This window comes from Aspergillus heteromorphus (assembly GCF_003184545.1).
Source record: "Aspergillus heteromorphus CBS 117.55 chromosome Unknown BO70scaffold_2, whole genome shotgun sequence".
Taxonomy (NCBI): domain Eukaryota; kingdom Fungi; phylum Ascomycota; class Eurotiomycetes; order Eurotiales; family Aspergillaceae; genus Aspergillus; species Aspergillus heteromorphus.
In genome coordinates, this window is record NW_020290407.1 from 1,672,801 (window position 1) to 1,686,219 (window position 13,419).

A 13,419-nucleotide genomic window follows, 5' to 3' on the forward strand; every position below is an offset into this window, starting at 1 on the left:
TGTTACCAGCGGATGTTTGTGAGAAGTTGCTAATTTCCCCGGATGACTGCCCCACTGCGGGGTGCTATAGTTCGTCTGGGTTTGGATCCCCAACTGCCGCGTGAGAAATATCCGGTCCAATAATTATGTATACCACGAAAATTGGGTCGAAGTGCGGATGCGCAAGGAGGATTCTGAATCATAGTCTATGAACAATTCCTTTGGTCATTCTTAGTGAATCGTCCTCGTGAGTATCTCCACTAAGACAAGTGGATATCGCCCACTTCTCCTAAATTCCGAGCTCCACGCGAGATAGACCAAACGTAGAAAAAAAGTGCAAAGATAGGCAAAGATAAGGCAGACTGTCCTAGAAAAGAGATGCACCCACATAAGTTGATTCCAAAAAAAAAAGACTAAGCTGTTAGCCAAAAACTTCAAACCAATCGTAGCAATACGCTTTCTTCAGTTCTGATCCACATTTGACTTCTGACCCTCTTTCTCACAATACTCCAGTATCCCATCGCGATGCCCGAGTATTAGGCACAGATGCTGCCAATCAATGTCCTCGACGGTGAGATGCCGTGTCTCATGGAAGACCTTTGCCGATACCCTTGCGCGACAGAAAGCATTACCGAGAATGATACCTAGAGCTTTCTCCACGGCGATGACTGTATAAGACGAAAGGTGCTCTAAAACCATTTCAAATACCTCCATTGGGAGCTTGCAAGTCCCTCACTGCCGTCTTCTTGGCCAGAGGTATGTATGGTCTTTCTGATTGACAAGGATTAGAACATGGGCAGTTAGTTCATTGGTGTTCTGTAAATGAGGACTCATTCATGCGGAAGGATGTCCACCAGCAATTCCCGTGGGTCCTCTATGTTATCAGCAGGACAGAGACGAAGCCTATATCTCCAGTCTGGGCCTGTCAATTTGAGATTATCACGTTTATCATTATTATAAAACCCGATACCACAGATATAGCAACCAGGTAAGAAGACCAGTATACCGGTACCTAGTGCCCTTGGTACGCAGTTAGTATCATCCTGACGTGAAGCAACAGCACTTTTACTTATACAATCACGGTATTCTATTCCGGTCAACTTTGCAGAAGCTCGGCCTGAATAAGAAGACCTGGCATACAAAAGAAAAGATGAGCCTCATTCTCTATATGGCGACATACTAAGTGTTAATAGTTTGATGAATAGGTCAAGTTCACCTAAGACTTTTGAATCTCCTGTGCCTGGTGATCTAAATATTCTACCATCTTATCGACTAAGACCAGGGCCGTTCCTGCCGTGGGTAAGCATCTTTCTCTTTGTATTCACCATAGCACTGTGATGACCAACATCGACCATATTCAATTCAAAGACATATTTTAAAGAGTATATACAACTATCTAGTAGCAGGAAATATAGTGCGACATAGATTGGATGACCAGCAAGTTCTGAACTGAGCTTGGATCAGGGGGGAACAAGTCAATGCTTGCAAACAGTTTCGTGTGGAGTGTGGAGTGTGGAGTTTTCACACAACAGGATAAGAAGACATCACACTAAATCAGTCAAAAGGTAACCAATGTGACTGGTAAGAGTTGGCAGCCAAAAAGAAAGAAACATAAGGTATCATCGCTGAAGATTGACAATGCGGGTGTGGTACGCTATAGGACGAAGGAATTCAACATGATCAAGTCTTGAGTCATGTCCCCCAGAACCCTTCGACCAGCCTCCTGGGTTGTTGGACTGGCTCGTTGCTCACTGATTCCATGTCCACATCCATGTCACTATCTATCTGGGAGGATGGACTGCTGCTTCCCCAGCCTGCCGATGTGGCTGGGGAGGACAGTCCGAAGTTGTGGGATTGCAAAGGTGCTGTTGTGAGTTGTGGGGTATGAATCGTTTGTTGACTCGCATTGTTCGAACGAGTTTGGGCGAATGTGGATTGTGAGGGCCGGAAAAACTTGTGCAATGTCTGTTGACGAGGATCAACGATCTCAGAAGATGGGACAGGTTCTGGCTCGGACGCGTCCTCATCCGTGGGAGGAGCAGGGGTTGGTTGCTGTTGCTGAGCTGTGTAGAGCCAACGAAGCGTGTTCTCTGCTTTTTATTAGCCACAAGTTGGCGCGAAAGGAACAGTTTGGGGCTCTTACCATATACCACTTCCTCGTCGGGGCGATCGTTCCTGAAGCGCTTTCGCGTGCGACTGTGGAGGTGTCTTGGGGCGTCGTCTGCCATTAATGACCGTCCCGTGAAGACTGGGGCGGGATGGGACCAGGCCAGACTTGGGAATGAGGCCTTGCGCTTGAGGGACATGTTGCTGGGTCGGCTCTGGGGTATCGCGACAAAGGGTGGAAGGGATGTATTTCTTCGGGGGTATAATGCGGAGGACGAACACTGTCGGTGAATTGAGCTTGTGGGATGGGTTTCAGGGAGGAATGGTCTTGCGGGCCGAATATATAGGATTGTTGACAGGAGCAAGGATGGGGGAGCCTTTTCGGGCGTGGTTGGTAAATGGCCCGGCGCGTCGCCGGCGAGACCGCGTAGCAATACACAAGTATGCGCTATTCCGCATTGGGGGTTAATTGGACCCGGTATCCATACCGCGATAAGACTCCCCTTCTATCGGACGCGTCGGATTCCAGGGCTGGAGGTGGCTGTGAGGATACCAGAGTATTTGGAGAGAACGATATCGAGCTTTCATGCCAGCTAGAGATCGTTTGAGTCTGGAGCCATGAGCCGGGGCGAGTCTGATCAATCGTAGTCAATCGCTCGAATGTCACAGTAAGTACAAAGAGGAATCACGACTACCTGTAATTGCCCTGCAAGAAACAAAGAACCATTGACACCAGGCCATGCTGCTAGTCTCCAGAGCACCTTTGTCCCTTCCTTATCTCGTGCTGAATGCCTTTTGTCTCCTCACTGTCGGCATGCCGCCCTCGGCATCCCGCGGTTTGAACCAAATGACAGCAGTACTGTACCAGAGTACACGGTACGGGGTGACGGTGACGCTCCGCTATGACGACTGGAAGAGTCCCGCTTCCCCGCTTCATCCTATCACCCACCGCCATCCCAAGTCCCAACTGTCCGGTCTTTCTCAACCACAGGTAGCATCTACTATCTTGATCTCCTTGAGTCTCACACCATAGTCGAAAAAGCAAAATAGTGAAATAAGCACGATGCCGTCCCGCGAAGCTTCTCATGCTGGCTCGTGGTACTCTGACAGTCAACATACTCTCACGCGTCAACTGGATCAATGGTTGGCTCAGGTACCCGATGAGATTGATGGCATAGGCTCTCTCCCAGTGCCTGGTGCGCGCATCATCATTGCTCCGTATGTATTGGGCAGAAATCACCCTGTGTCTTCCCTGTCGCTGGATGTATGCTGATCCTCCAGACATGCGGGCTATGCGTACTCTGGCCCATGTGCCGCCTATGCCTACAAGGCTCTGGATTTGTCAAAGGCGTGAGTAACAGTCCTACCCCGAGGCATTTTTGTACTCTAACGCATTCTCTGTACAGGAAACGAATTTTCGTGCTTGGACCATCGCACCATCACTACCTTACGACGCTTGCCCTTCCTGAGCTCACGTCGTATTATACCCCGCTCTCCGATGACCCTCTCCCGCTGGATACGGAGCTTATCGCGAAGCTGCGTTCGACCGAAGCGACCAAGCCAAATGGCTCATCCCTGAGCTTCACCACGATGTCCCGATCGATCGATGAAGATGAGCATAGCATTGAGCTGCACCTGCCCTATATTCATCGCCTCCTACAACTCCAGCATCCAGATAAGCCCACCTCGCAGTATCCACCGCTGGTCCCTATTATGGTGGGAAGCACTTCTGCATTGATGGAGAAAGCGTTCGGGAGTATACTTGCGCCGTACCTTGAAGACCCGGAGAACGCTTTTGTCATTAGCTCGGATTTCTGTCACTGGGGGTTACGTTTCCGTTACACGTACTACGTTCCTCAGGCGCCCAAACCCGGGCCCAAACTCCCTCTGTCTGCACACTTCCTTCCCCAGCCCGGAGGTGATGTCAGTGATGTAGAGGCTAAGATCGAAATGGTGTCCGCCGGCCACTCCCTGCAGCGGCGGGACCGCATCCAGAGCCGGGAACCAACGATCCACGAGAGCATCTCAGCGTTTGACATTGCTACCATGGCAGCCATCACCACGGGAAGTGCTGCAGACTTTCTAGACGTAATTCAGAGAACGGGGAACACCGTGTGTGGCCGGCATCCCATCGGAGTGATGATGGCTGCCGTGGAAGAGGTCACGAGTCAAGAAGAGGGGAAGAAGGGCAGATTCCACTTTGTTAGGTATGAGCGCAGCTCGGACATCACCGATGTGAACGATAGCTCCGTGAGCTACGTCTCTGCGTTTGCCGTTCTATGATCACCAAATTACCATGCACACTGGTTTCAAGGGAAGTTTCACCCTGCTACATACTGTCTGAATCGAATCTCCGCTAGTGACCGTGGCTAGCCTACGTGCAAGGTTCCTCTAATGTAGAATCATTGTCATTTCCCCTGGCTTTTCCCTCACGTATGCCTACAGGAAAGCTACCTAATCATTCATGACATTTTCAGCCAAGGAACCCTTGAGGAGGTTTCGATCACCCGTCCTCCTCCCGGGAAAGGGTAGCATAGAGGTAGCATTTCAAATGCCAACGGCTGACTTCGTTTTGACAGTAGTGCTGCTGCCACTTCCGTCGTCCTATTGAGTTGTGCCCAATCGATGAGGTTGAGCGTCAGAGGTTGAGGTTCCACCGTCGTGCCGGCGGCCGAAGGATTGGACGTTCGAGATGCGGAACAATCAAAGCGACAACAAACGAGCGATGAGGGGCAAATGTCACATGGGCGCTCGTAGGCGCTCCATAGAATCAAAGAAGGCTGATTGTTACACGGCCATGGTGGGTTGGGTTTAAGGTAAGCACCCGCTCTGCCACCCCGGGACATCGCCTGTCCAAATGAGGCTCGCTCCGAGAAAGATCGAGAAAAAGCCTCAATCCGACGACTGTGAAGGGCTCTGCCGAGCTGCTCACTGCAGGGCGCCTGTTTGCGACAGGACTGCATATGTTCCGATCGTCTGGTGATGGGATCGCGTGGCTAACCTGCCAGGCATGTTACCCCGCAGCTTTGATATATGTCATGCCGGGGATGGAGAAAAAGCAAGTCGAGATCACTCCATGCATAATGCAGTGCTCTCGGGGTTGCATTGGGCTGATTTGGCATTGGCGTGCTGGACGTCATGTTGGCGGAAGGGCATCGAGGCCTAACGGCATCAGGAGAACGGGCCGACGAGGCCCTCAGCCTGTCTCACGTCGGACTTTGTCACCACCAATTGAGGAGAGTGAGCTTAAATTGAAGTCCTACAGACCGATGGGTTTTGGACCACTCTGAGGTCCGAATCCGGGGATCCTTCGTCTCCTGTCTCGGATACTTCCGTGGCCCTAACCCTTCTCGTGTTCAGGGCCATGATCGCCGGCCTCACTTCCTCGCATTCGACGAAGACGGAAAAGCAGCTTGCGATCCAATTTGTCCCGGCCTGATCACAATGACGGCCTACTGACTTTGATGTTCCCGTGGTTGCTGCCAATGCCAGCCATCCCCTCTGCGGATAGACCGCCCCCCTGCTCCAGCGTCAAACTCTACACAGTAAGACAGGTCGGAGGCAAATTGCAAGGACTGCGATGCCTGCAAACGTTGGGCATTTGGCGTCACTCATCTCACATGTCAGTCTACTGGTGGATAATGACCCCATGATTATACAGACGGAGATCTGTCTTTATTCGTCGGCAGGGACAGGATGGTGAGGATATAAGGAGCCTATGAAGCCTATGGAGTCCAGTCAACGGCGACTAGAACAGAAGCAGACAGCCGAAGCTTTTGATCGCAGACCCTTTCATTTCATTTTGGGTTAGCATCAAGGATTATAGAGTTAATATTTTCAATCGCTGACTAGGTTGTTGTTTCAGAGCAACAAAGAGCTCTCTACATTAACGGGATAATTCCCGCATCTTGAGACTCTACCTCGCGGTCCCTCCAGCGGATATAACGTCTGCCTCATCGCCCATTGTTTGGCATCATGGTCAGTCTTTCTTTCATATTCAGATATCGAGGCGCTTGATGTGCCTGAATCTTTCATCGCTTTCTTTATTCACTCATTAACATCTCCAAGATGAAGTTTTTCAAGATACCCTTCTTAGCCCTAATCGGGCTTGTCGCTTTGGCTATCAGTGCTCCGCTGGATGCGAATGCTACTAGTGGGAATACCACTGTTGCTTCTACTGACCGTCTTGTCTTCTGCCACTTCATGGTGAGTTAGATAGATCCTTTGCCCTTCTTGACATTTGAACTAAGTTTCCCAGATCGGCATTACCAGCAACCGAAACAGCGCTGCTGATTATGACGATGACATGAAGCGGGCAAAATCCCTGGGCATTGACGCGTTTGCGCTGAATATTGGTGTTGATCCTTACACTGATACCCAGCTCAACTTCGCGTACGAATCCGCCGCCCGCAACGACATGAAAGTCTTCATCTCGTTCGACTTCAACTGGTACAACACCGGGCAGGCCTGGAACGTTGGCCAGAAGATCAAGCAGTATGCGAGCTTGCCCGCCCAACTGAAGATTGATGGCAAGGTGTTTGCGTCCTCCTTCGCGGGCGACGGCCTCGACATCAGCCAAATGAACTCCGCCGCCGGATCCGAGGTATACTTCGCCCCGAACTTTCATCCGGGCGTTGGAAACTTCAACGTCATTCAAGGCGCATTGAACTGGATGGCCTGGGACAATAACGGTGACAATAAAGCCCCGAGCGGCGGACGCAACGTGACCGTTGCTCAAGGGGATCAGGCTTACGTCAATGCTTTGGGAGGTAAATCTTACATCGCACGTATGTCGCCCTCCCCCCTCAGTTTACCCATAACAATCTTGCTAACGCGCGACAGCTGCCTCTGGATGGTTCTTCACGCATTTCGGGGGCGAGGTGTCCTACAGCAAGAACTGGGTGTTCCCCTCCGACATGCTCTGGTACAACCGGTGGTTCGAAATCCTCAACCTAGCTCCTCGGTTCGTGGAGATCGTCACCTGGAACGACTACGGCGAATCGCACTACATCGCACCGCTTGGTTCTCCGCACACCGACGACGGTGCATCTAAATGGGTCATGGACATGTAAGCCACCTACACACACACCCACACACCCAACCTACAAGCTAACCAACATCACAGGCCACACGACGGCTGGCTCCAGATGTCCAAGCCCTTCATCGCCGCGTACAAGAATGGCGAAAAATCCGTGAACAAGTACATCACCGAAGACAAGATCATTTACTGGTACCGGCCTACCCCAAAGGACATCAACTGCGATAGCACCGACACGACCATGGACGGCAACCCCAACAACTCCAGCGGCAACTTCTTCCGCGGCCGCCCCAACGGATGGGAATCCATGCAGGACGTCGTCTTCGTCGTCGCTCTACTCAAGACCCCCGGCACCATCCAGGTGTCCTCGGGATCCAACAGCCAGAAATTCGAGGCTCCCGCCGGCCCCAGCGCTTTCACCGTGCCCATGGGCCTGGGCCAGCAGAAGTTCGCCCTCCTCCGCAACGGTCAGACCGTGATGAGCGAGACCAGTCTCAAGAATATCGTCAATACCTGCATCTGCGGCATCTACAACTTCAATGCCTACGTCGGTACCGTTCCCGGTCCCACTACTATTGACAAGCTCGCGCCGACTGGGCTTGCGGCCCTGTCTCAGGGTCTGCGTGTCCCGTGTCCCACTAACACCCTGGGAGCCAACATGGCCAGCATCGCCAGTGAGAGTGCCGGTCCCAGCGTCAGTGCCAGTCCCAGCGCTACGGCATGAACGGCCACGGCATGGCCGGTACCGGTTGCACCTGACATGGGGGTTGTTGAGAAGAGACTATTTACTCTACCTCGTGTATCTTAACCTTCTGTTCTCGACCATTTTGTTTCCGTTTATGCGCATCTGTACACCTTGGTTTAACCTGTCACTCTTTCCAGACGAAGCCTGCTTGGCTTAGATCAGGATGCTCACTCACTCACTCACTCACTCACTCAGCCACTCGCTCACTTATTATTGGAATATTGGGAGTAACATAACGCAGGACGTGAATCTATGTCTACATCTCATATCAAATAGTTCTCCAGAACACATACCAGTAATCCATCTCATCCTCGATTCTCCCCGTTTCATAGACCTACTCAGACCTACTTCCAAATGATACGGGTATGTATTTAGATCTGTAGACATATTTGACGATTTAGACAGTGGAGACTGATGGATAAAAGATAACTAGTAAGTTGAAGTTATCTAAAGGTGAGCAAATAGCTGATTACATAACCAAAGCGACGACAAGAAATGTGCCAGGATATTCTTTTGTTTCTGTGCTTCTCCACTACATCGACGGTACATGATCCAAGATGAGAGAGCCCAAGACAGATTATGGGTCGTGGTGAGTGATCAGCAATCTAACACCTGCCATTTAACCCCTGTTGACACTGATATCAATACTATCACTACCTACGCCCCCCCAACTAGACCTATTCAAGTAAAGCACATGAGTCTATCAAGCCTCAAGGCCCTGCAGAGTACAGAAATGAGCCAACATGAGCCACGACCACTCACGCCGCCCCTTTCCTCTTTGGGAATCGCTTCGTCGCGATCCCGCTGCTGGAATCTGCCATCATGATGCATCTATCCTCACTCATCGTGATGATGGTGTATTGCGAATATGTCCCGCCTTGTTCAGATAGTTGTGTATAGGCGGGATGCTTTCTCGGGTATCATTTCCATTTCATACTCATACTTTATTTATTCGTTTGGGTTATTTGGGATGTACACTGATGAGATAGATTCAAGCTTGTCTTTTCTATATATTTCACATTGATAATTGCACGAACTCCTTGCTAGGTTTAGCATTCTTCGCATGGCAGGGCGTTCTAGAACACCACTGTTGTTTCTTCTAGCGTTTCGGATACGGCTACGTCGACGTCGACGTCGACCAACCATACACATTCCTCGATTTGGAAAGACCCTGTTTTCTCGACGATGCAGGACGTAGATGGTACCGGTGAGTTAGCACAAGAGAAGCCGCGAGAGGCTGTTGTGTTGGAAAAGAATGAGGGGGGGGGGGGATCCAGGATTCCGGGACAGAGGAGAATGGAGATGAATCGCAGTACCCCGGCCCATCGAAGCTCTTTTTCATCGTCCTTGGCCTGAACCTAGCGCTCTTCCTGGTGGGCCTGGACAATACGATCATCTCGAGCGCCATCCCCAAGATAGCGGATCACTTCCACGCGCTGAACGACGTCGGCTGGTAGGCGAGTGCGTATCTGCTGACAATCTGCTCGACCCAGCTCATGTGGGGAAAGCTCTTCACCTTTTACTCCGTCAAATGGGTGTTCTTGACGGGACTGTTCATTTTCGAACTGGGATCTTTGGTCTGCGGCGTGGCTCCCACATCCACGGCTCTGATCGTTGGCCGTGCTGTTTCCGGGATTGGGGGAGGCGGTGTCGGGATCGGATGCTTTCTGCTGATCGCGTACTCGGTGCCTCCTCGTCGAAGACCGACCCTGATTGGCATGATGGGGGCCATGTATAATTTGAATGCTATCTCAGGCCCTCTGCTGAGCGGCGCCTTCACCGATAACCACAGATTGACCTGGAGATAGTCCTTTTATATCAACCTGCCACTGGGCGCGATTACAGCGACCATCATCGTCTTTTTTATGAAGAGTCCGGAGACTCAGACCACCAGCGCCGTCGGCTTTCTCGACCAGCTGAAGCAGATGGATCCCCTGGGCTCCGCGACTCTTCTGCCTGGGGTTATATGTCTGCTGCTAGCGCTCCAGTGGGGAGGTACCACGTACGCCTGGCACAGCGGGCGTATCATCGCGCTCCTGGTCCTTGCTGGGGTCCTTCTGGTCACTTTTGCTATCCTCCAGGTCCGTGGGGGAGACCATGCCACGATCCCATCAAGGATGCCAGCGTCATCAATTCAAGCATCATGAACCTCCCAGGGCATGGGGTTCGGGCTGCAGTCGGCCTTCGCGCCGTGCCAGACGGTGCTTCCTCTGTCTGACATCACCCTGGGAACATCAGTCATCATGTTCTGTGAGAACCTGGGCGGCGCGATCATGGAGTCGGTGGCGACAAACATGTTCACGAACCAGCTGGTCCGGAACATCGCCAAGGAGGTGCCTTCCATTGACCCGGAGACGGTGGTCAATGCTGGCGCCACAGAACTGGCAAGTCAGGTGCCCGTGTCGCTGTACCCGGCGGTTCTCGTCGCGTACAATAAGGCAGTGACACACACGTTCTATGTTGGGCTGGCGGTCGCGTGTTGTGGTGTTCTGGGGGCGGCGGCCCTTGAATGGGTGTCCACCAAGAGGGAGAAGGGGGGAAAGGCGGAGGAGACGGACGAGAGCAGTTCATGACGACTGATAGGGTTGATTAGACTATGTATAGATAGACAATGACAATGTTAATTAGTCACGCAGCCTCGGATAGCAGACGGTGGGAGTCGATGGAAATGGACTCCGATCAATGGAGCAGTTCGTCCCGATGCGGAGTAGGTTTGGGGATGCGGAGTGCCTCGTAGCCTCGTCGCCTCGTCGCCTGGTCGCCTGGTCGCTTGGTAGCCTCGGGTCAGCCGGGTATTTGACTCGATAGTCGAAGTATAGCGACACGAAGACTGATAAGAAGTGGAAGAAGTGGATGCCTGACGATTTACTCCGGCGGAAATTCCGTCCACCAACCCAGGATTTCCTGACAGGATCGCCATCCTGGGCTGAAGGCACCGACAATCCCCGGAGTCCGCTTATCGTGCCTGATTTAACCACCGCCGCCCCTGTTTGAAGATACGCCGTCCATCTCACCGACTTTCCTGCTCTATATAATCCCGACACCATGATCGGCTTCGTCGCATCTTTTCCCTACCAATACTATTGTTGATATCTTTTTTATCTTCCCCCCCCCCCAAGCCTCTCCCGCGACATGGACCTCTCCGGTTAAACTACCGCTTATTGTCGGTTGGTTCCCCTCTCCTCTCCACACAGCCACGTACATCAGATCCGATCTCGCGTGAAATAGTCGAGTCGACCTCGCTCCTCGCCCACCTGCGTGCTTTGCCGGCTCATCGCGCGACCCGTGAACATCCTCCACTGTCCTGTTGACACCATGGGTTGTTGACAGACTCTCCTTCGCATCGTTGTGCTCGATTGTCGGTTACCCGTCATCTGTCACTTGGTATACATACACATACATACATTCTAGCCATGGCGCGGATCAAGCAAGGGGTATTTTCGTGGGAGGACGTGTTGGCGCAGCGGTATCAGAGTCAGCATCACCCACCCTCATATCACTGCATCTATATCCCACACGCCATGGCATAGATAGCTAACCAACCCCCCAGACAACAAGCCCACCGGACTCCCCCGATCGCGACGATACAGCGCCCTCCAGGGCCAACAACCCGATACCCGAACGGAATGGAGCATGCAGCCGCAGAGCGCCTTGCTGGCAAGGCTATCGCCCGAGCTGCGCCTCATAATCTGGGAGATGGTTCTCGGCGGCAAGCGCATCCACATCGTGCAGCGCTCGAACCGTCGCATGGGACACATTGTCTGCCCGGAGACCGGGTCATGCGACATCTGTCGCGGCGGGGTCTCGAGCGTGAAAGACACGCCCGGAGATCTCCTCGCGCTGTCAATGACGTGTAAGCAGATGTGCGTATCCTCCCCCACACCATACCATATCCAACACACCACTAACAAAATAAAACCCAGCTACTCCGAATCCATAACCATGCTCTACACCCTCAACACCTTCGAATTCAGCAACACCTGGTCCCTCACCTACCTGCGTCCCACCATCCCCGCCCCCTTCTGGGACGCGATCCGCGCCGTCGAGCTGCGCTGGGCCTTCCCGGGCCACTGGCTTCCCTGCAAGGACCCCGTCAAGTCGGTCTACTTCTCCGCCGGTCGGCAGCAGTGGCTCGAGACGTGTCGCGCCGTCACGCGCATGCCCGCCCTGCAGGCGTTCACGCTGCAGCTCAGCGGCAGCTGGTTCTGCGAGCCCGTCGAGAAGATCCCCGTGTTTCTGGAGCCGCTGCGCGAGCTGCGGCTGCGGCAGCGCTGGAAGCTGCAGCTCCCGCAGCAGCCGTATTACGTGAAGGAAATTCGGAATATTGATGGGGATTTGAGGAAGAGGGGGTTGAGTGTGTGGTGCGGGTTGTTTAATATTAGTATAAGTTGGCTGTACTGAGCTGTTTTCGGGCTTTGTATTTTATTGTTTGTTGTAATGTTGGTATATAGCGTGGCGTGGAGATTGTAGCGAGCGATGCATGGCGATAGGTACAGGTAGCCTGAGTTCATCCTTATACCCTGTTTATAGTAGTGTACAGGTGAATAGTTGTAGCATATTTATAGCTTGTAGTATGCTAGCAAGTCTTGGTTAATATATATAACAAAAATTACTTTGTTTGTCTATGCTTACGGGCAGTCGAGCAAAATAGACTACTATCAGATCCAAGGGGTTCAACTTATTTATATTTATACCTCACAGTTATGAGATACATATATGTAAGAGTTTAAGTTTACTATGGAAGAGAAATAGATTTTCCATTTTTTTTATTTTTAGTACGATTAAACCAGTGTCTTATCGATAAATTGACCTTTAAAATAGGACAAGTATATGATATATTTACGTAGTACTAGCCACAACACCAGTACTAAGCAAGTCCATTTACTTCAGTATATATTTTAAGTACTATACGACATCATATAGTATATAAATCAGTTCTACCAAACGATAGCCAACCAAACACATTCTATTTATTAATATAAATCATGTATTATTTTAATATACTTATCACATACAAATAAATAGTATACAGAACTACCATCCACACCTATACATAAGTCTTGGATAACATTAGTATATATACTTTATAGTACACCAGCAAAACAACCACCACCTTAACCACTAAAATCAACCTCTAATAACCAAGCAAACACTACTAGATCCCCCATAAGCACATATCTAAACGCCCACCTAAATCTAATTCTCCACCCCCACATCTGCAACTGTCTACGTATTTCCCTACAAGCCCGCCCGATGTCTCCATCTTCTGACACTTTCTAGAAACACCACACCACTGTACACTCTAGTCTACAAACAATCAACCCCCAGTAACCAAGCCCCTCAGCGAGGAATAGCCGCCTTCTCCACCAATCAACCATCCACGCCCCCTCCTCATGAACAACATACAATAATCCAATCCCACCCCGTTGCCACCCCCACCACGCCCTCACCCCAGAAACCAATGCCAATGGGAATGACAATGACAATGACAACGACAATGGCAGACCACTCCGCTGCCACTGGTGCAATAAGCGTCAGGCAAGGCAAGGTA

General features: G+C 51.4%; 5 protein-coding genes across 5 annotated transcripts; 4 read left to right on the plus strand and 1 right to left on the minus strand.

The window, feature by feature from the left end:
* Positions 1-1,348: 1,348 nt before the first annotated feature.
* BO70DRAFT_376930 (uncharacterized protein) lies at positions 1,349-2,444 on the minus strand. Its single transcript, XM_025545160.1, has 2 exons — positions 2,123-2,444; positions 1,349-2,069 (listed from the first exon to the last, which is right to left on the minus strand). Exons 1-2 carry the CDS (start codon positions 2,283-2,285, stop codon positions 1,672-1,674), a joined length of 561 nt encoding a protein of 186 aa, XP_025403633.1. The 5' UTR covers positions 2,286-2,444; the 3' UTR covers positions 1,349-1,671.
* A 590-nt stretch (positions 2,445-3,034) lies between these two features.
* BO70DRAFT_358630 (protein MEMO1) lies at positions 3,035-4,861 on the plus strand. Its single transcript, XM_025542338.1, has 3 exons — positions 3,035-3,303; positions 3,367-3,435; positions 3,492-4,861. The coding sequence occupies exons 1-3, from the start codon at positions 3,149-3,151 to the stop codon at positions 4,366-4,368; spliced, it is 1,101 nt and encodes a 366-aa protein (XP_025403634.1). The 5' UTR covers positions 3,035-3,148; the 3' UTR covers positions 4,369-4,861.
* A 1,009-nt stretch (positions 4,862-5,870) lies between these two features.
* Positions 5,871-7,939, plus strand: BO70DRAFT_87530 (glycoside hydrolase family 71 protein). Its single transcript, XM_025548808.1, has 6 exons — positions 5,871-5,891; positions 5,951-6,063; positions 6,154-6,291; positions 6,344-6,872; positions 6,928-7,153; positions 7,211-7,939. The coding sequence occupies exons 2-6, from the start codon at positions 6,061-6,063 to the stop codon at positions 7,845-7,847; spliced, it is 1,533 nt and encodes a 510-aa protein (XP_025403635.1). The 5' UTR covers positions 5,871-5,891; positions 5,951-6,060; the 3' UTR covers positions 7,848-7,939.
* A 928-nt stretch (positions 7,940-8,867) lies between these two features.
* BO70DRAFT_426083 (MFS general substrate transporter) lies at positions 8,868-10,441 on the plus strand (the record flags this gene model as incomplete). Its single annotated transcript, XM_025547745.1, has 5 exons — positions 8,868-9,075; positions 9,159-9,313; positions 9,362-9,553; positions 9,677-9,949; positions 10,025-10,441. Exons 1-5 carry the CDS (start codon positions 9,054-9,056, stop codon positions 10,439-10,441), a joined length of 1,059 nt encoding a protein of 352 aa, XP_025403636.1. The 5' UTR covers positions 8,868-9,053.
* Positions 10,442-11,281: 840 nt separating this feature from the next.
* Positions 11,282-12,269, plus strand: BO70DRAFT_283389 (uncharacterized protein; the record flags this gene model as incomplete). The annotated part of the gene is made up of 3 exons (XM_025539089.1): positions 11,282-11,342; positions 11,419-11,731; positions 11,792-12,269. 3 exons carry the CDS (start codon positions 11,282-11,284, stop codon positions 12,267-12,269), a joined length of 852 nt encoding a protein of 283 aa, XP_025403637.1.
* Positions 12,270-13,419: the final 1,150 nt, after the last annotated feature.